This window comes from Eptesicus fuscus, chromosome 20 (assembly GCF_027574615.1).
Source record: "Eptesicus fuscus isolate TK198812 chromosome 20, DD_ASM_mEF_20220401, whole genome shotgun sequence".
Lineage (NCBI taxonomy): Eukaryota > Metazoa > Chordata > Mammalia > Chiroptera > Vespertilionidae > Eptesicus > Eptesicus fuscus.
The window spans coordinates 33,257,648-33,278,189 of NC_072492.1; the positions used below are offsets into that span (position 1 = coordinate 33,257,648).

Here is a 20,542-nt window from a genome sequence, read left to right on the forward strand (position 1 = left end):
CCCTGGGTTACAAGCTGAGGAAAGTTGGGAACCAGACGGCAGGACCTGGGGACCCCCTCCAACATGCTGCCGGCCGGTGGCTAGACACGCAGCTCCTCTCTAGAGGACCACGTTTGCCTCGCTGTACCCCGCAAACCATGATAGACCGCGTTCAGGGCCCTGCCGACAGCACCCCTGAACGATGCTCTCCTGAGTGCCCCCAACGGCCAGGAGCTCACTGTCACCACCCTGCAGGCTGCTTTCTTGGAGATCTCGGTTGGTGCCATATTGTCCTCAACTGAAGTCCAACTTGTCACTTCCTAACGTTAACCTACGGGTTCTCTCACAAAACACAACCCGTGTTCTTGCGTGTCTAGGCTGCCAGTCCCCCGTTCCTCCGGAAGAACTTAAACACGGTGGTGTCCAGCCCTCTCACCCCGCCACTGTTCTCCTTCCAGCTTGCCGGTGTCTTTCTGGAAAACTCGATCCCCCCAGAGTCTGGTCAGTCCACTCGCACCATTTACCTCTGAGACACAAGCTATTAGCGCAGCAGCAGTTGGCCGTTTCTTCCAGCCGCTGCCTCTCACTGTTGGCTCGGGTGCTCCTGAGGAAACGCCTTCATCTCAATGCATTTCCCCTTCCTTTTGGGCTTGAAGCCGTTGACAGCAGGGCCACGCGGGGCAGGCCGTGGGCTTACCAGGGGGAGCCCGTTTCTGCCCTGGGTGAATGCTGTTTGGGTGCCCCCCGAGGGAGAGGGTCCTCAGCCCGGGACTGTTTCAGCATTCAGCCCTAAGCAGCCAGCCAGCCACCTTTCTCCGGGAGATGAGCTGTCACCAGAGACCTGGGACGGTGTTTTGTTCACCTTCGTCCCCGAGCACCTGGCGGGGGAAAGGCTGGGCGAATCCTGCCAACTAGATACCAGTTTCAATGGGGGTGTGGAGAGGACGAAGAAAGGCTCTTTTGCGGATGGCTTTTTTTCCTTCTGGTTCTAGAATATAAACATGGTATATATATATAGTGAAACCGTTTAACCAAACCTAGGACGTGGTGACTTGTTTCTCTTGGACTCCCCGACACATTCTGCGAGGAACTTGGTCATCGGAGACCTCCCTGCCGCCAGCCCAAGCTGTCTTAAGCGCCCCTGTGCCTGTGTGTTGTAGACTTCATCTAGAGAACACGTCCCATCTCTCCTGCTCCCCACCCCTCAACACCCTATTCTCCCCACTGGCCAACCCCCCCCCCCCTCCCCGCAGCCCAGCCCGCAGACCCACCGGGGTTTAAAGCTGAGGGCTGGATGTTATCACTGCTCAGAGGCCGCAGGGGGCACATTCGCAGGGAGGCCACGTGCTGTCTGTCCCCCTTAGGACCTGGGAGCAATCCCTGCGGCTCCCTGTGGCTCCGACGGTCTGTCCAGTGAGTGATGCCCGTTTCCCCAAAGGCTGCCTCTCATTAGCATGAAGGGGGGTGGGGTGTGGGGAAGGGGTGGCGGGGAGAGAAACAGCAGAAAGCCCGGGCTGGCTTTTAGAGCCTGGGAACCGGGTCTGCAGAAATGACAGCTCGAGCTTTCTGGCTCCTCTGCCTGGTCCTGGGAGCATCTCCCGAAGCCCCAGCGGCGGAGGGAAAAGGTAAGATCGATGAACGGCTGAGCCCTGCGAGAGGGACTGGGATCCCGGGGGGGTGGGAGCTGGCGGGGGGGGGGGGGCGCGGTGAAGGGAGAGACGGGAAAGGGGCCAGAGTTTGCAAGAGAGGAGACTCCGGGTCCGGGTCCGTGTTCGTAGGGAGCAAAAATGGGTCCCCAAGATGTGGTGCGTCTTGGCAGCCTTTCCGGAAAGAAGCCAGTTGAGCTGCTGAAATGCTCCGGCGCGAGCCGGGCAGGCTGCAGAGGACGCCGCCTGCTCCGTAGCTGCTCCTTCCCGGCGCCGGGAGGGAGCGTGTCCGCAGGGGTCGCGGCGGGAGCGGGCGCCCCGAAGAGCAGCGCGGGGTCTGACCTGCGCCCGAGCCCCGCGGGCGGTGATCGCAGCGCTGGGTGAGCCCCCCGGGGGCCGAGGGCGAAGAGAGCAAAAACGCGACCTCCCCCCCCCCCCCCTCCCTGTGGCCCCAACGAATGGCCCCGCCACACCTGCGCTTTAAAACGCACCCTGCCGGGCACGGAATGAACCTAAGTTACGGAGGGAACGCAGAAATAAGGATTTTCGGTGGCGCGGCATTTTTTTTTTTTTTTTTTTTTTTTTGGGGGGGGGGGATGTTTTGTTCGAGCCACTATCTCTGGGAAAAGAGCTTCCGCACCTCACAGGGCAATTTACTTTGGGCTATTTTTCCACATTGAGTGACTTCAGTGGCATTTAACCCAAATATCAGCCCATCTTTCCCATGACAACAGATGGTGATATCAATGGGGAAGCAGTTGGGAAGGTCAACAGTTGACAGTCGGGAATTGGACGTCCACCAGGACTTTATTCAGCTGTGTGTGTGGGACAACGTGGGCCACGATGAGTCAGAATCCACCTCTTTGCAAAAACATGAACTGCAACCAGCTATTATTGCTGGGTGAAAGCTGATGTTCAAGGAGATTATCAGTTTGGCGAGATAAATCGCTTTAAATGAAGTGTTGCAAGAGCTGCAAACGGGCGGACCAAGCTCTTCCGTGCAAGAGGAGAGAAATGCTGAAAACCAGCCGGTTCAAACGACAGAGGAAAATACAGACGGGTCCCCGAGCCTGTCCGGAGGGCGCTGGGACCCAGGCAAACGGGGAGCTGATGTTGTGTAACCGGGCATGGAAAGTTGCCCGGCTTCCGAGTTGGCTGAAGTCTGCTCACCAATCTGTCTGGAGCCCTGGGGAATATCACTAATAATTTAAAAAAATTTGTTTGCATGCCGTACCATTTAGAGGAGTTTTTTTTTCCTCCACCATCAAAGGAGGGGAAATTGTAAGCAATGTGTGTGCTTTTATACTTCACCCGGGGCCTCTGCCTCCCAGCTAGGCTTTCAACGTCTCTTCGCTGTAGTTTACCAGGCAGTGGTGTCCAGGAAGCCGGATAAGAATCCGCTCACAAATGCCCGATTCTGGAGACCAAGATGACAGTGTAAACACGGATGGGAAAACCAAACAGTTCCGTTGTCAGGGGCGCTTCCACCATTGGGAGGACCTGTACCAGGAGACCGCGCCCCCTGGGGTTCGCTCTCGGTACTTCCTCAACAAACGGTGCACACAAGAGGGCGGATGTTTATACAGACATTGAAGAGGGGGCAGAAAGAGCTTGTTCTCCAACCACAGCTGTCAATTACGTTTAGTCCTAGAACAAACAGGGGGTTGTCATTTTTAAAGCTATCGATTTGGAAAGGTTCCTTAAAAAAAAAAAATAAAACACGAAATGTTCCCACGTGGTGAGAAAGTTTTCTTAGCTGGCCTCATTCCTAGAGGGCAAGACCCTCCTCTCCGCCTTCCTTTGGGCCCAGGAAACGGACCAGAAGCTGAAGCTTCCCTCCCCTGACCACCGGGGCGCCTTCCTCCCGCCCTCCCTTCTCTGTTCTTCGCTCCCAGGTCTCCTGGCCTCCCCAGTCTCCTCTCGCAGGTGCTTGCTAAGTGTGCACTGCCCCCCATCTCCTCTCCCCTCCCGGGGCCCTGTCCTCTTTCTCCCCATCGGTCTCCGCTCCCCTCCGCGGCCTCACCTCCTCGGCCAGCCTCCCTCCCGCAGCCTCCCGGCCTCTCCTCTGTTCTCCCGACAGCCTCGCCGCCCCACGACAGGAACCCCGATCCCGGCGGCGGCCCGAGCGCGCAGGAGCCGCCGGGGCCGCGGGAACAGCCGGTCCCCGAGGCCGCGGCTCCCGCCTGGTCGGACCCGCGGCGCCGGAAGCCCCCGCTGCCCGCCGAGAATCGGACTGGCTTCCGGGAGGCCGCGCGCGCGCCCGCCGGCCCGCCGAGCCCGCGCCTCCCGCAGGCGGAGAACCGCGCGTCGCCGCGCCGCGCCCCCGCGCTGGAGGATTCCCCGCTCCGTGCGCGCGCCCTCGCCCTGCGCTTCCCCGCCGCGCGCCCGCCTGCGCGCGCCCTCGACGGCCTCGCTCACCCCAACCGGCCGCGCGCCGCCGCGCCGCCCGCGCTCTCCGCGCCGCCGCCGCCGCCGCCGCGCCAGGATCGGCCACGGGGCGACGCGGATCCCGGCGCCGAGCCCTGCGCGCACGCCTGTCGGGTGGATCTGGACGAGCGCGAGTCCTACTGCGCCAGCGAGTTCGGTGAGCCCCGCCCCGCAGCTCCTCCCGGGCCCGGGCTGCACTGCCCAGGCCGCCCGGCGAGCCCTTCCGAGCCGAGAGCGCTCGGCGATGCGCGCGGACACCCCACAAAACCCTAGGGAAACCCACACTCGGTCCTGCAGGCCCCAGACCCGTGTGGACTGTGTCTTGATTTGTTATGAACGCACTGGGGAAAGGAGGAGGGAGCGCGCGTTGTGCATTTGTCCAAACTCTGTGTGTTTTGAAGCAGCAGTGAACGGAATCGTGCACGATGTGGACGTGGTCGGCCCAGGGATCCAGCTGGTGACTCTGCTGGTGGACCGGGACGGGCTGTACAAGATGAACCGCCTGTACATCACTCCGGACGGCTTTTTCTTCCGCGTCCACATCTTAGCCCTAGACTCCTCCAGCTGCAATAAGACGTGTCCAGAGATGAAACCCGGTATGGAAGCTGACCTGACCACTTTTTATGTGTACTTCATTTACATCACCGTTTGTGACGTGGGGGCCACAGCTCGGTCACCCCAGCACCTTTGGGGGCGAGGGGTATTCCAAGACGAATAGAATTTGGACGACAGGTGTTATTTTGGCCACCGTTAATTTAAGCTCCAACAATCCTCCACCCTCCGCTTAAAGGTGGGAACAGCACGGATTGGCACAAAGCAGGCACTCAGTAAATGTTAGTTGACGAATTGAGTGCACGATTGGAAGCACCGTTGCCAACAGGGGTCCATAAGGGGCTCTGTCTAAACTGCGTCTAGAAAAATCTTTCTTGAGGTTTGGGACACCGATACCCTCTGTCCCGTCTTTCTAGAGCTGTGCTCTGGCAAAATCCTGTGGATACATTGTGATTAGGACCCTCGTTCTCTAATGAGTGTTTACAGGTGGATTATCTGGTTCTCTTCTAAAGGTCATTGTTAGGCTGTTTCCACCAGTTGTCTGAGGTTCAAAATAATAGAGCAAGACAATAGATTCAAGCTTAGTCGTTTCTTAAGGATCTTACATTTTCTTATTGTTTCATGGCATTTAAAAGACACTATGAATTTACACCTATTTCTTTCCCCCCAGGCAGCAGGTATATTGTGATGGGCCACATCTACCATAAGAGACGGCAGCTCCCTACAGCTCTGCTCCAGGTCCTAAGAGGGCGGCTCCGACCAGGAGATGGACTGCTCCGGAGCAGCAGCAGCTACGTGAAAAGGTTTAACCGAAAAAGGGATGTGCAAGTTCAAGGTGCAGTTCACACCCAATGCATTTGAATTTACCATCCCAGCATTTCTGGATCATGAGAGACTTGGAATTGATCAAGACAGGAAAGGTGTATCTTCATGTAATCATGTAATCCCTGCTCCTAAAAAACCTATGTTTTGTGTGAAGGTCCATTGTAATGGGACCTTCCTTGACAATAGGGCACATGGCTCCTTTTTATGAACTAGTTGCCTAGTTCCAACTCTAATCGTGAAGTTGTCACCTTCTTATTTACAAGATGCTTCTTAAGTGTATGCTTCTGAGCTCGGTGGCAAAGTTCTTCTTAGTGCTAGTTACGCACATAGCTACTGACCTGTCCCATTAACAGATCACTGCTTCATGCTGTTTATTTTTAATTATTTTAATTTAAATACATTCTCAGTAGAAATAGTTCACAAAAAAACATTTTCTTGATTTTATATACAACTTTGAATAGTTTATATCACGTATCAAACCAAATGTTATACCTACAGCATCACATTTTAAGTTCTGTACATAACAGTAAGTGCACTAGTCAAAGACATGTATGATGTCATATAGATCAAACATATGGGTCAGAGCCCAAGACACGTTATGAAGTTTTACACTTAAAGAACATTAAAGGGCTTAATTCAAGCACAATATTACGCAAGTGTTTCTGATGTACCAAAGTGTAAGATAGTTTATTTTCATGCCTCCCTGCTCCTAAAAACGTATGTTTTGTGCTGAACTGTCAGCTATCCCAATGCTAAACATATTCAGGGTGTATCTGATGTCATTTTTCTATGAAGACCAAATATCATGTTTGTTTTGTAAAGCAGTAAACCTTGACTTGAAATCAGATCTTGGATGCACCTGTTTTTTTTTTAGCCTCACTGAGCCCCAAAAGTTTGGGAAGACGCGTCCCTCAAACTTACTCAACAAACCCTAGAACTGATATTCAATGACAGCTTGCAAGCACGTGAATTTTAAACATTTTCCAGTGGGGATAAAAAAAAGTTTAACCATTAGCTGAATTTCATACTGATTTTTACTTGAACCCACAAAATTATGAACAATTTTTCCCCCCAGAAGACCAAGCTGTACTTCACTTCATTTGAAACGCTGACACTGGTAACCCATGGGGAAGATAAGGAGGAACTGCACTTGGGACAGCCTATTCGGTTTGAAAGGACACGCTCGCAGTGAGCTCAGGAAGTGTCTAGCTGTAGTGGCACAGGCGCAGTGGCTGGGCGGCACTGCAGGACCCTTAGACACACTTGAGGGAAGCAAGTAGCAATAGCCTAAGACAGTGGTCGGCAAACTGCGGCTCGCGAGCCGCCGCGGTTTGCCGCTCTGTTGAAATGCGTTTGCCGACCACTGGCCTAAGACATAACATCTGAGTGTGATGGGAGATACGGCTACCTTATTTGTCCCAAGCATGGGCAGAGAGGTAAAATAAAGGCCGAGAGGTTCTATTATTCTGTGGTTAAAGCGTTACTGGAAAAAAAAATTTTTTTAGAGAATTTTTCCAAAAGTGAGTCTTGCCCAACCATCTTAAAAATCCTACTAGAAAGGCTGAGAATCAACTGCGTTCCTACATGACCTGTTAGCAGTAGAGTATACAGTGAGTGAGGAGCTTCTGGGTTAGTTTTAGGATAAAAATGAACTCGGACGTAAGTAGCAGCAGTCACAAAAACCAAAGCCGAATTTTTAAATGTCAAGGCTAGCCGAAACTGGTTTGGCTTAGTGGATAGAGCGGCGGCCTGCGGACTCGAGGGTCCCAGGTTCGATTCCGATTCCGGTCAAGGGCATGTACCTTGGTTTCAGGCACATCCCCAGTAGGGGGTGTGCAAGAGGCAGCTGATCGATGTGTCTCTCTCATCGATGTTTCTCTCTATCCCTCTCTCTTAAAAAATCAATAAATGTCAAGGCTAAGTGATAGTCTTGAGCAACATGGTGGGGAAAAACAATGGCCAGATAGAGAAATGATTGGCTGGATGGTCAGATGTTAGGGCATAAAGTTATAAATATGATCTGGTTTAAAAGTGAAAAAAAATCTATCACTTTCACAGAGCCTGAAGGTTGGGGTTTGATTAGACTGATTGGATAGTACTACTTTCTGAGTTTTGGAAGCACAAAATGTCCCAGAACTGTGTGATCTGCGTGACGCTAGAAGGCCATACAGTTAGTACGTACACCTCGGCCAGCTTCTTAGGAACTTCCTCTTAAAATTAAGGCCATCATTTAAGACCAGGTTTGCAATGACAAGAATGAGGCTCAAATGAGTTAGAGCAGTGGTGGGCATGGGGATGGGCACAGGAGACTGAGTTCAAGGGAAAAAAAAAAAGACTTTTCTTTTGGTAACATACACTTCTTTTGGTACTAGCTTTTACCTTTTTACCTAAAAACTGACCTATAATACACCAATTCAATTTCAGGAACAGGACTTTATAATTTAAAAAACACAGCCTATTTCTTCAGCTGAATTTGGTCCCAATTGGATCAATTGGGATGTGATTTAAAAGCCTTTTTTGCTATTTTATTCTAAGTAAATAGAAGGATCTCAGAATATTTCAAATTATTACAGCCCTGGCTAGGTGGCTGTTGGTTGGAGTATCACCCCCTTCACCACAAAAGTTGCGGGTTCGATTCCCAGTCAGGGCACATACCTGGGTTGTGGGTTCAAACCCCCCTTGGGCGCATATGGGAGGTAACTAATTGATGTTTCTCTCTCTCTCCCCTCTCTCTCTAAAATCAAAACATATCCTTGGGTGAGGATTAAAAAAATTATTAAGAAGACTTCTCAGTGGGCTCTAAGTGCGTATAAGGCATTACTTTGCTCGTGAGATATCATTCTCATTTTAAGGGCTCCAAATTTGAGGCTTACAGGTAACAGTCTGTCACAGAAGAGTGAGTTCTGCAGTAACCACAGAGTGCTGAGTCGCTCAGTCTGTAAGAGTGCGTATTTGAAAGGTCACCAGGTTGGCTCTTTAATAACATCAGAAATACACAAAGATGCAGGGAGTCTGCCGAATAGAAATGAACACGGACAGGGAAAGAACTTTTATTTGTAGATTACAAACCACAGCAACTGTCAGTGTCTCTAAAAACCACTCCAGGCCGCTTGATATATAAAATGGTAACTGTTTCACTTTAGAAAATATCTCTAAAAGTTCACAACTTTAAAAAACCTACCTATTGCAGGACATTAACTAAAATCAAATCCTGCAGAATTTGGATAGGAGCAAAAACAGCGTTATCGATGTTATGAAAATACTTTTCCTGAAACCGTTTCAAGGAGTGTGAATTTGGCAGATGAAACATAACAAGCACTGAAAATACCTTTAGCCAAGGAAACCCATTGATGTAAATAAATATATTTACAAATCCAAAGACTGGGTAGAAAAATCCTAATGATCACAAATGAGCATTTTACTACTTGGATTATTGGGGGGGGGAAAATAGCTGTAATATGTATATTTTACCGAGTAGCAGAAGCTTGTCAAAGAATACTCATAAAAAAGCTTTTGAAACTCCTTATGTGTTATAAGAATGTATGCTTTTCAAAAATTACCTTTGGAAGACTAAACTCTGTAGTTGATAAAAACCATAAAATGTCTATGTCTATGTATTTATATATGGTGATAGAAATTGCAAAAGGCTTTATAATATTAAATACACATATGAAATTAACGTCTCCCTGGTCAGAGGATTCCCATAAAATGTGCCTTTTTTGCACAATTTGGCAATGCCAACAGCTACAGAAAATATATCAACCAACCAACCAACCAACCACTGTTTCATTAGAAACTGCACCAAATCCAATGTCAAAAACATTACTTTATTTTTCTAGGATGAAATGTCCTATTACGTACAAAAAGAATTGCTGTTTAGAATTTACCACAATCTGTTAAAAACATAGCAATCTATAGCCTACAGGTAGGAAAGTTCTTGCCGCAACAAGTTTTAAATGGTTAAGCCCATATATATCTATATCTCTCTCTATATGAATAAATAGTACAGAAATACTAATGTGATGAGATGCAGAGTAATTTTATAATTCATTAAAATGTAGGATTCTTGCATCAGCATAGTGCATACAATATGTAACATTTTTCAAAAGTAAAAGGACAAAATAACCTATATTTGATTACTTCCATGTTAATATTTTAACAAAAACGGTTTCCATGTTCCATATTGAGCATTAGTCTCTTTAGTTTGTAAGCACAGGTTTAAGTGACATTTTTATGTACAAAAAGCAATGGGCTTCATCAGACAAAACTAACCCAGAACAACCTGTACACCTGAGCCTGGAGTAAGAAAGAACCGGAACTGGAGCAACATCTTTCTCTCAAGAAACGAAGGTCTGGGGAAGGGTTTGCATAGCAGGGTGATAGTAAACAGAAGGAAACTTTTTAAAAACATTAATTCCAGAACGTGGTGGGGCAAAGATAGTATGAGTTAGTGCAAAATCTAGTAAAATTTTTGCAAAGCTGCATAAACCAACCATGGCAGGTCTTCTAGAAGCTATTATTACAATGCCTTGGTACAACTGTAAAGTTAGAACACGGAAAGGAGAAACATGCAAATGTACCCTCCTCCACTGCTTCCATTTCCCACCCTACTGCTTCCCCTACCCTTTCCTGTGCGGGGAAAAAAGAAAAAATCCAAACAACCAACCAACAAAAAAATACAAAACAGAGATGCCATCTAAAAAAATGCCCTTCATAAACTCTAAGTAGCTGTCTGTGACTGATAATTTGCCTCGTATCATGATGTACAGATGAAGGCAACGTGTGTGTCACACTACCTTATTTACTAGTACAGTCAACTGATGCAACAGGACTAGCCACCCCTGAAGATTCTTCTCTGATGTGATGACAATGGACTGGGAACTACAAAAGGAAGGGCTACTACTATCCTGGACAAACCCAGGTACGATCGGATGGTTCTGCCTTTTATTTACCTTGCAGCCCACCCTTTCCCCTTAAAGGCTTACAGATAATCATTAGCGCACATTCAAAGACACCGTCTGTGGGAGAAAAATGATCTCCATTTATTTTGTTTCATATACATCCATAGTTGAATTTTAATACAAAAAGAAAAAAATTAGAATCTGACAAATGTTTACAAACAAGATACCTTCAAATAGATTTTACTCATTTTAGCCTGGTGCAGAGTAAATGACAAATTGTACTGTTATATTCAAGGCAACAGAGTCTGTAGTCCAGGACCACTTAGCTCAACCTTTATGCAAGCTTAATTTTTCTCTACCATGAACAATAAACTCATTGTTGATTCCCAGTTGTGTGTGTGTGCACATGTGTACATAGCAGCTCCTTTCATAGAAAGAAAAGACATCTAGAGGTCGTCTTGTACTTTTACCTATAGGAATCATGATAAGATACAGAATGGATTACATGTAACCAGGGCTGGATTTTATAAGAAAAAATAATTAGCTGACAAATGAGGGCAGCAATAAAAAAGCGTCTTTTTTTTTTGCAACAATAAATAAATACAGTCAAAAGTTTTCTGTGAGACTCTAAACCAGCTTCTTCACTGAAGAGCAGACGTGGCATTTCCATGGAGTTAAACTTGACCCCATATTATCTTTTTTTCTTGCTTTCCTTTTTCTTTTTTTTTCAATAAACAAAGTTTTCCCGCTTCTGCCACAATAGTAAAACCATTTGATCTTGACAAGATAATGGTGTCGTTGACTTCGCTTTTCCCTTGTCCGTTGGACAAAATTGGTCAAGAATAAAACTGGACTGTTATGACCAATAAAAACGAAGTTTAGGTCAAGTCTTGTCAGGATAACCTGACTAAAAACATCTGGCTCCTTAATTTAAAATAGTTCAGACAACCAGATTCTTGCTGTTTTATGTTTAGGTTAACACGCTGAACTTTAAGAAGCTGTAGACTGCAGCTTGTTGTTATGAGACCTACAGAATACAGAAAAAAGGGAACAATTAAGCACCCTTCATTTTTAAAAACAATGATGCTTCATGTGGATGCCAAGGTCAATCTGTCTAGGGGAAGCAGCCATGCTCTTTCATTTACCCTTGGTGAGCAAATGTATTGAGAACAAGTAAATTTTTAGCCTTAAAATTAAAAAAAATTCACAAAATATGAAAACACACAGAAAAATGTCAATATTAAAAAGCATATATATATTTGCCTAATAAAGATTACATTTTCAGCCAAAGGAACAAATAGGGACATTTACAGAAGCATTACCCTTGCGGTAAACGGTGTGTGCATGTGTGCGTGTGTGCACGTGTGTGCATGCATGTGCTTATTTATACTGATTTGGGAATGTGAAGGGAAAAAATTATGTTAAAAGAGAAATAACAATATTAAAATCACATTTTTCTACTAAACTCCAGAAAGTCTTCTTTCTAGTTTCACAGTTTTATTCACAACTTTTGTTAGTAAACCAAATTACTGTACAGTTACCAGGACCAAAAGTATGTCCTACTGCAATAGTGTATATAAATACAGCAATTCAGGAGTTTACAATCTTAAATACATTGTTCAACATGGCTGCTAGAATAAATTGTTTATTACTATACATCTTTATTTAACATTAAAAAATTATATTAACTAATCTGAACTTTGGGGTGGCAACTTTGAATTAGGTAATCACGTGGTTTAATAAAAGTGTGACCCCCACATCCAGTTCTGATTCCAGTTAAAAATTCAGACTAAAGATATCACAATCTGTAAGAAAAGAAAGAACACGGATGGTATAAATGATGAATGGTAACAAAGTACAGTAATGAAAATAATTTGCAAACAATGCTGGCAATCATAAATTAAAAATGGGGGGAAACATGGCAAAGGAAATACGGGTAACCATAAATAAATCAATTTTTTTTATTAAGGTATTATATGTGTACATATCTTACCATTGATAAATCAAATTTCAATGATTGGCTATATGTGTTTCATTCTGCCTTAAATCGGAAAATCAACAAAAATTCCCTAAGATCTCTTCAATTATATTTTATTTAAGCAGAATTGAGCAAACTCCTCAATGGGCTCCCATGTTCTTATTAAAACTATATAAACTCAAATATAATAAAAAGCTATATAAGATAACCTGGTGGCAAGCTCTCCCGAGTGGCCCCTTCCTGTGCTGACTCAGCCTCCCGCCCCCATTTCTTTGTTTCCACAGGCTCAGCAGCATCAGCTGCTACCTCTCCCACTCAGGGTTCTGCCTGCAGACTCCCAGCTCCCCTCTCACAGTTCCCACCAAAGGCTATATATATAGCCTTTCCAATTTAAAAAAAAGTTTTTAGAAATTTATTCAGAGGATAATTGTTGGCGGTATAACTCAAAAAGCATGGAGAGGCCTGTGAATAACTGCAGTCCCCTGTCCTGTCTTTACTGAATGGGAATCTGGGCTCCCTAGGATCAATCACTTTGGACTTCAGTTCTCAGATAGTTAGATTTGTTATACTGCTATTCTCCATTTTATCAACTTTATATTGTTCAAAATCCTGTTATGGCAAACAGAAGTGAGCTCATGCAACCATTTTCTCCTCCCTTCTCTAGTCCAAGTTTTACTTCCCTATAAATGTAATCTTTCTATGCTCTATCTAGAGGCTGATTCTAAAAGTTGAAGATCAGTGTGGCACTCACATTATTATAACTATGTAAATCTTTTTCTCTGCAGCATCTACTCCTGTGCTCAGAGGGCATTCTCAGTATTCCTATGCAACATTCGTTTTTCATGGAGTTTCTAATTGCCTTTCATTTTCTCCCAGACACCTCCCTCCTGCGAGTGCTCCCCTCTCCTGCTCGTTTGGACTGCTTGCTGCACAGGCCTGCCATACAAATGTCACCCTGGGTCAGAGAAATTCCCATTGCTTTCTTGAACCTCTTGTTTCCTGGATTCAAGGTCTTGTTTGCTAGATTTGCTTATTTAGCTACTGAACATCTTAAAATAACTTGCTAAGAAAGACGCATGGGAAAGAGCCCCTTTCTGAGCCCTCACATGACTAACGTATTTTTTCTCTCTATGGACTGTTTGGCTGGACAAAGACTTCTAGGCTGAAAATCATTTTCGCTCAAACTTTTGGATTTATTTCTCCATAATCCTCTATCATTCTAGTTGCTAGAGCAAAGTCTGATACCAGTCTAATTCTCGTTGATTTGTAGACTGTTTTAAAGAGCTTCTTTTAACCTTGGCATCTGGAAATTTTACATGATGTGCGTGGGGTGGAGCTTTTTCCATGTGTCCAGCTGGCTCATTATGTTTATCAATGTCCTCATCACTCCACACCACCCTGCCCTGTTTTTCTGCCGCACAAAAAAGCAAGTTCCAAGGGAGCAAGAGCTTTATTCGTTCACTGTGTATCCAATCTCCGGCATACAGCAGAGTTTCAACCATATGTTGAATGAATGAACGTATTTGCTTGGATTTGAAGTCTTGTGCTTCTCATTAGCTCAGGAAACTTTTCTTAGTCTTTTGATCATTTCCTCTCCTTTGTCTTCTCTATATTTTCTTTCTGGAATTCTGGATACTCTAAAACGTCTTTTTTCTTTCACATTTTTCATCTCCTTGTCTTTCTGTTCTTTACACTGGGAGAGTTTATTGATCTTAACTTTATTCTTTGCAATTAATTAAAAAAATTTTCCAATCACTCTTTCCCCTCAGATTGTTCTTTATTCCTAATATCCTGTTCACCATTTACAGTATCTTCTAAAATCTCTCTCAGGCCATCATTTAGAGGCTCTTATTCTATTTATTTCTTTATTGCTTGAGAGGCTCTTTTGAAAGCTCTCTCTGGGATCTATTTTACTGCTTCACCATGACCTTCCTCATTCACACTGCAGGTTTTCCTTATGTATCTGGCTGCCCCTGGCTGTAGGTTCACGGGTAAAAAAAAGTTAATGGACTAGATAGGTACCTGGAGAGCGCTGTGTATATGTGTAGGCTGGCTGACAGGATTTTTTGCTTTAGATCATGGTTTCTCAATCTCACTACTGACATTTTGGAGCTGGATAATTCTGTTTGTGGGGGTGTCCTGTGCATTGTAGGATGTTTAGCAGCATCCCTGGCCTCTACTTATAGATGCCAGTACCACTTCCCTCTTCTAAGTGTAACAACAACAAAAATGTCTCCAGGAATTGCTATATCCCCTGGGAGCTGGGGATTGGACAAATTATCCCTGTTGAGAGCCATACTTTAGAATGAGGGGGCTGAGGACTGGACCTTTCAGAGGAGAGGGTACTTGACTCTGGGTCCCATTCTCTTCCGTCTACTCGAATCCCCTGAAGTGTAATCCATTTCTTTAAAGAAGAATCCTGCGCTCTTCCAGCTTCTTGGGCTTCTCCTACACAGGTCTGCACACCGGGGTTAGGGAAGGTCCCTGGCTTACGATGATTCGACTCAAAGATGTTTTGACTTTACAAAGCTGCAAAAGGGTTGTGCGTTCAGTAGAAACAGGTGAAGCTAAGCTATGATGTTCAGTAGGTTAGGTGTGTTAATAAATGCATTTCGACTTAGGATACTTTCGATTTACGATAGATTTGCTGGGACGAAACTCCATCGTAAGTCGTGGAGCATCTGTGTGAATCTCCAGTTATTCCCTCCCTTTCCCTTCTCTCTGGTCTTCCGTGTGATTTCAGAACCTCTGTGTTGGAGGCCTCTGGGCTTCTACTGAGCAGTAAGCTGTCATGTCTGCTGATGAGCCCTCCTGGAGGGGTCTGGGCCGAGGCCTGCCTGGCTTCACCAATCGATCCTCTTCCATCTGCATTCTGTCTTCCACAATCTGTTGAAATCTCATTAGCTAACTAACGTCTACCATATTCTTTTCCCTATTCTGAGTCTATCCCTTTTTATTCCTTTACTGTTATAGTTTCATGGGGATTCTGTCATATTGAATAAATCCTCTTCCATTTTAAGTTTTACCACAAATGGGTTAACAGAGGGGATGACAAAAGGGCAAGTTTTAGAGATTTTGTCAAGTCTGGTGGTTCCTTGTCTACAGCCTGACTGCTTACATACCTGCTTTCCTCCTCCCTTCCTTGCCTACCGTTTTTGATTCCTTTGCTGAGAAGATAATTGGATACTTCAGCTGGGCTGACCTTCATTTATTTTAGGTAAACTGACTCTAAAATGCAGTTCTTGATACAACTTGCTACAGGAAAAGGAGAGAGACAAAACACACCCTACGGATTTTCCTCCGGGGAAATGACTAGAGCACTGGTTCTTACACTCTGGTAGGGGGAGCCCACTGGGAGTCCATGAGATAATACAGGTGCTCAGGCCCCAACCCAGCCAAGATCTACTCAGCTGAATTTCTAGGGACAATCAGGCTTGTGGGGGGGTGAATGGGAGAGAGTGAATAACGAAATCTAAAGGGGTGGCAGCTACCAGGGGACTGAAAGCTGGGCTTCCGTTGGAAGGAAGGACGTCAAGGGCTCCAGAGGAGAGCTGAGGTTTAGAAACAGAGGTAACAAAAGTCACAGCACATGAACATGATGCAAAATTGCTCAATGCTTTCTGTTACTAGAGGTTCAAAGAAAAGGTCTGTGGACTTAAAAGTCTAGTTTTGTCCATAGAAAAAATACCCAGAAAAAGAAACATTTTATGATTTCTAAGACATAGCAAACATCAATTAAGGAGAAAATACTTACATTCCCCTTTCATTGTCTCCCCTCCTGCACCTATAGAAGTCACTTTTATACTCTGGGAGATGGACCAAGAGCTCTGACTTACTACTACTATCTTTGTACGTGCAGTGCATTTAAGAGAACATCTTGCTTTCTGGAAGCATTTGATAAATGCTTTTTTAATTTTAAAAAATGACATGAATTCTAAGTAGATCACAAACAAACTCAGCAATCTCTCATTATGAGTCTGTCCTCTTATCCTTGGCAGTATATCATAATGCTAGTCTTATTATTATTATTTTTTAAGGATTTTTAATGTTAAGGTTAAAATTTACCATAGCTTCATTGGCTGATTCCTTTGACTGAATAGTATAAAGAGTTTGAGGAATAGCCCTGACCAGTTTGGCTCAGCGGATAGAGCGTCGGCCTGCGGACTGAAGGGTCCCAGGTTCGATTCTGGTCAAGGGCATGTATCTTGGTTGTGGGCACATCCCCAGTAGGGGGTGTGCAGGAGGCAGCTGATCGATGTTTCTCTCTCATCAATGTTTCTAACTCTCCATCCCTCCCCCTTCCTCTCTGTAAAAAATCAATAAAAAAAAAAGAGAGTTTGAGGAGCTGAATTAATTCAGAACAATGAACACATCTGCTTACCTGCTGGCCTTGAATCCTTTCAATTTCTGTACAAAGAATGATTCAAGAACTTCTGCACACTGGTAAAAAGGGGAGTCACTTGGATTGTAGTAACGACAGTTATCAAAAATTTTGGTCATATCTGCCACAAATTCCGTCAGCTTTTCATAATATCGTCTTTGTATTCTTTCTTCCATGGTGGCAAGGTCTTAAAAACACAAAATGTAAAACATTTTCAAAGCTTTAAAGTTATTCCAATGTGAATACTGCTCACAGTTCTGACTCACAAGAATATATATATTTCCGCCCAAACTGACTCACCATTAAGGCTTTCAGCAGTTCTTGAAGGAAATAGGAGCACTTTTTGTTTTTGTTTGGGAGCCTGATGTAAAAATCTTGGCTACTGATAAGAAGGCTCTTTTATTTTCAGTTAAGTACAGAGAACAGCTCTTTATTCAATTAGTTTTAAATAACATGATCAATACATATTTAAGTATAATGCATTTTTCACAGGCACACAATTAAGTATAACTATCATATGTACAAAGAGAAGGGGGAAATCCAGAATTAAGAACAAAATCTCTGTAGTTTTATAATCCTGGTATGAGTAAAAGGCCAATGATCAAAAATTAATCTAGAATTGATTGAAAGAGACACAATTCTAAACTAAATCTCAATGATTATTTGAAAAATAAAAGCAATGAAAATATTTAATCTATCAGACATTAAAAAATATTATAAAGCTGTGATAATGAAAAGTGTGGCACACTGCAGGATGACACAAACATTAATAGAAGTGAATTCAAAATAGGAACAGACCTAACTGTGTTAAGCATATTTCATGTATGTTGAGGATGTCATTTCAAATAAGCAGAGGAAGGAAGACTACATATGTGAAGAGAAAAATTCCACCTCACATTAAAAGCCAAAATAATTCTAGGTGGATAAAAATTTTGGGCCAAAAATTAAAACCATAAAAATTACTAAAAGACAACATTGCAAATGTAATTAATCACTAAATTGTGCATATAAAAATAGTTAAAATGGAAAATTTTATGTAACATTGTTTTAACACACACACACACGCAAGTCTTTGATTGTTTCCATTTATACCGGCGGGGAAATGCGCAAACAAGGACAACGGCAAAGGTGCCCTAACAGCCTGCGAAGTTCCAAGCACAGTCTGGGCACATGTATTCTGTGTAGGTCATGGAAAAGTAAAATACTTCACATGTCATACCAGGATGTTATCATTTTTGTACTTAATTTCTGGGTACTTACAGCCTGACTAGCTTTTTCTTTCTTCTTTTTTTTAAATTTATTGATTGATTTTTAGACAAAAGATATACACTGATTTCTTGTACCCCTTTATTTATGCATTCACTGGTTGTTTTTTGTATGTGGCCTGACTGGGAATTGAAGCTGCAACCTTGGTACATTGGGATGAAGCTCTAACCAACTGATTTCAGAGAGAGGAAGGGAGAGGAATAGAGAGATAGAAACATCAACGGGAGAAAAACATAATCAATCAGATGCTCCTGCATGTACCCTACTGGAGCCCACAACCCGGGCATGTGCCCTGACTGTGAATCGAGCCTGTGACCTCTTGGTTGATGCTCAACCACTGAGCCATGACGGCCAGACTAGATTTCTGCCACCCGCCCTTGGTATTTCTAAAGACATCTATGTACCCTTAGAATACATATAATTGTTTACGGCATAAAACCTAGGTATTGTTCTCTCTCTCTTTTTTTTTATTGTAGACACTATTACAAATGTCCCTATCCCACCCCCGATTTGCACCCCTCGATCCAATATTGTTTTGTAACTTTCATTTTTCTTTCAACAGTATGTCTTGGAGATCTATATTATCTCTATGTACATACATAAGATGATGTTTATCTGTGCGGTAATAATAAAGAAAAAAGATAACAAAATAGTCTAACTCTTCAAGAAAATAATTTTGGTTAAGTAACTTGAGGTATATTCAATTTACAGACTATATAAACCCATTAAAAATCATGTTGTTGAAGATTAATGACATAGGGAGATGTGTACCAGACAGATCATTATATAATCTCAATTTTAACACACACACACCAAAATGTAGTGGAATTCAGTGAGGAAAAGATGAAAGGTGTACTTAATCTTTCCTTATTTTTTCTTTATTTCCTAATTTTTCTACAATTAACCTGTGTTAATTTTAGAAGTAGAATTATTTACCTACCAATCTATCTAAAGCAGATTATACATATCTGAAACACATACAAGGATTCAAGGATTAACTTCTACCTTCAACTTCAGCAGAAGTGAGGGAACAATTATTTATGTTGTTTTCTTAAAAAAATACTTTTAACTAAGCCCTCACTGATTTCTCCTTCATGTTTCCCTCTTTAAAAAGTTGTCACCACCCTGGCCGGTGGCTCAGTGGTTGAGTGTCAACCCATGAACCAAGGAGGTCATTGGTTCGATTCCCGGTGGGGGGGCGATTGATGTTTCTCTCTCTCTACCTCTTTCCCTTCTTCTCCCTCTAAAATCAATAAAAACATATTTTAAAATATATTTTATTGATTTTTTACGGAGAGGGATAGAGAGTTAGAAACATCGATGAGAGAGAAACATCGATCGGCTGCCTCCTGCACACCCCCGACTGGGGATGTGCCCGCAACCAAGGTACATGCCCTTGACCGGAATCGAACCTGGGACCTTTCAGTCTGCAGGCTGACGCTCTATCCACTGAGCCAAACCGGTTTCGGCAATAAAAACATATTTTAAAAAAAGTTGTCGGGGGGGTAATAGTAAGATATGTACACATATAATAATACCTCAATAAAAATATTTAAAAAAAAAAAGTTGTCAACAAACACAAATCCTTCTAATTAAAAAAATATTTTTAAAACTAAGATATATAACACTGTATTAGTTTTAGGTATAGAGCATAATGATTTGATATACATATAAACTGCACAATGATCACCACAATCAGTTTAGTTAACATCCACCATCACACAGCTACAGACTTTTTTTCTTGTGATGACAGCTTTCAAGATGTATAAAATGCTTAGCTGGCTTTGGAATACTTTTTTCATCAGCTGGATGAAACTACTACCCCTTTGGCAGTTTTGTAAGCTGCCAAATGAAATTTTAATTTTTATAATATTTCTGTTGATACACTATCTATCTATCTATTTATACAAAAGCCTAAGAGACCATTATGACTGAACTACCAGAACCGGTTGACCAGTCACTATGACACGCACGGACCACCAGGGGACAGACGCTTAATGCAAGAGCTACTCCCTGGTGGTCAGTGCACTCCCATAGCCACCCTCCTGCCACCCCTCACCCCCCTGCCGATAGACTTCGATCGCCGGCCAGGTTGAGTGACCCCACCTGTGCACTAATTTAGTTTTTTTTTTTTTTTTTATTTTTTTTTATTTAGTTTTTAATATAATCACTGGAGCTTTCCATCTTAATATAATCACTTGTAGCTGTAACTTATTAACCCCCCACCCCCCGAAATGAGGCTATTTTCTCTTTGATCTCCACCGTGTGTCCATCAAATGGCTCTCCTTCAGGAAAAGATGAGGAAGAGGAGACAGGATGAGAGGCTCAGACAGACCCGACTCATTCATTCTTTTTCATAGCTGAATAATACTCTACTTACAGGTCATTTGATTTGGCTACTCCTTTACTAAGGGCTATTTATCTCATTTCCAGTATTTTTGCAATTATAAACACTGTATGATGAACATCATACTTGTGCACATGCAAATCCTAAGAAATCAAACTGCTGGCTCCAAGGGTATGGGTATGCACACTTAAACATTAATATAATTAGTAATTTATCCTACAAGTTACCATACCAATTTAT

General features: G+C 43.6%; 2 protein-coding genes and 1 long non-coding RNA gene across 8 annotated transcripts in view; 1 reads left to right on the forward strand and 2 right to left on the reverse strand.

Moving 5' to 3' along the window:
- Positions 1-1,470: 1,470 nt before the first annotated feature.
- On the forward strand, positions 1,471-6,274 carry C20H17orf58 (chromosome 20 C17orf58 homolog). Its single transcript, XM_008149411.3, has 4 exons — positions 1,471-1,604; positions 3,706-4,209; positions 4,457-4,648; positions 5,275-6,274. The coding sequence occupies exons 1-4, from the start codon at positions 1,529-1,531 to the stop codon at positions 5,463-5,465; spliced, it is 963 nt and encodes a 320-aa protein (XP_008147633.2). The 5' UTR covers positions 1,471-1,528; the 3' UTR covers positions 5,466-6,274.
- LOC114234391 (uncharacterized) lies at positions 2,400-4,169 on the reverse strand. Of its 3 annotated transcripts, XR_008554720.1 has the most exons (3): positions 3,649-3,785; positions 2,937-3,272; positions 2,400-2,811 (listed from the first exon to the last, which is right to left on the reverse strand). It is a non-coding gene; the product is annotated as an uncharacterized LOC114234391 (long non-coding RNA). The 3 variants fall into 3 exon arrangements; XR_008554721.1 differs by lacking the exon at positions 3,649-3,785 and adding an exon at positions 4,044-4,169 and having other exon boundaries at positions 2,400-3,272; XR_003620577.2 differs by having other exon boundaries at positions 2,400-3,272.
- A 4,167-nt stretch (positions 6,275-10,441) lies between the features above and the next one.
- Positions 10,442-20,542, reverse strand: part of BPTF (bromodomain PHD finger transcription factor) — a 109,977-nt gene continuing 99,876 nt past the window's right edge. For all 4 annotated transcript variants that reach the window (XM_028157349.2, XM_028157350.2, XM_054709782.1 and 1 more), the window contains 2 exons: positions 16,690-16,876; positions 10,442-11,357 (listed from right to left, as the gene is read on the reverse strand). In XM_028157349.2, the coding sequence (XP_028013150.2) occupies positions 11,321-11,357; positions 16,690-16,876 (224 nt within the window). In that variant the 3' untranslated portion in view covers positions 10,442-11,320. The remainder of the gene's footprint in view (positions 11,358-16,689; positions 16,877-20,542) is intronic.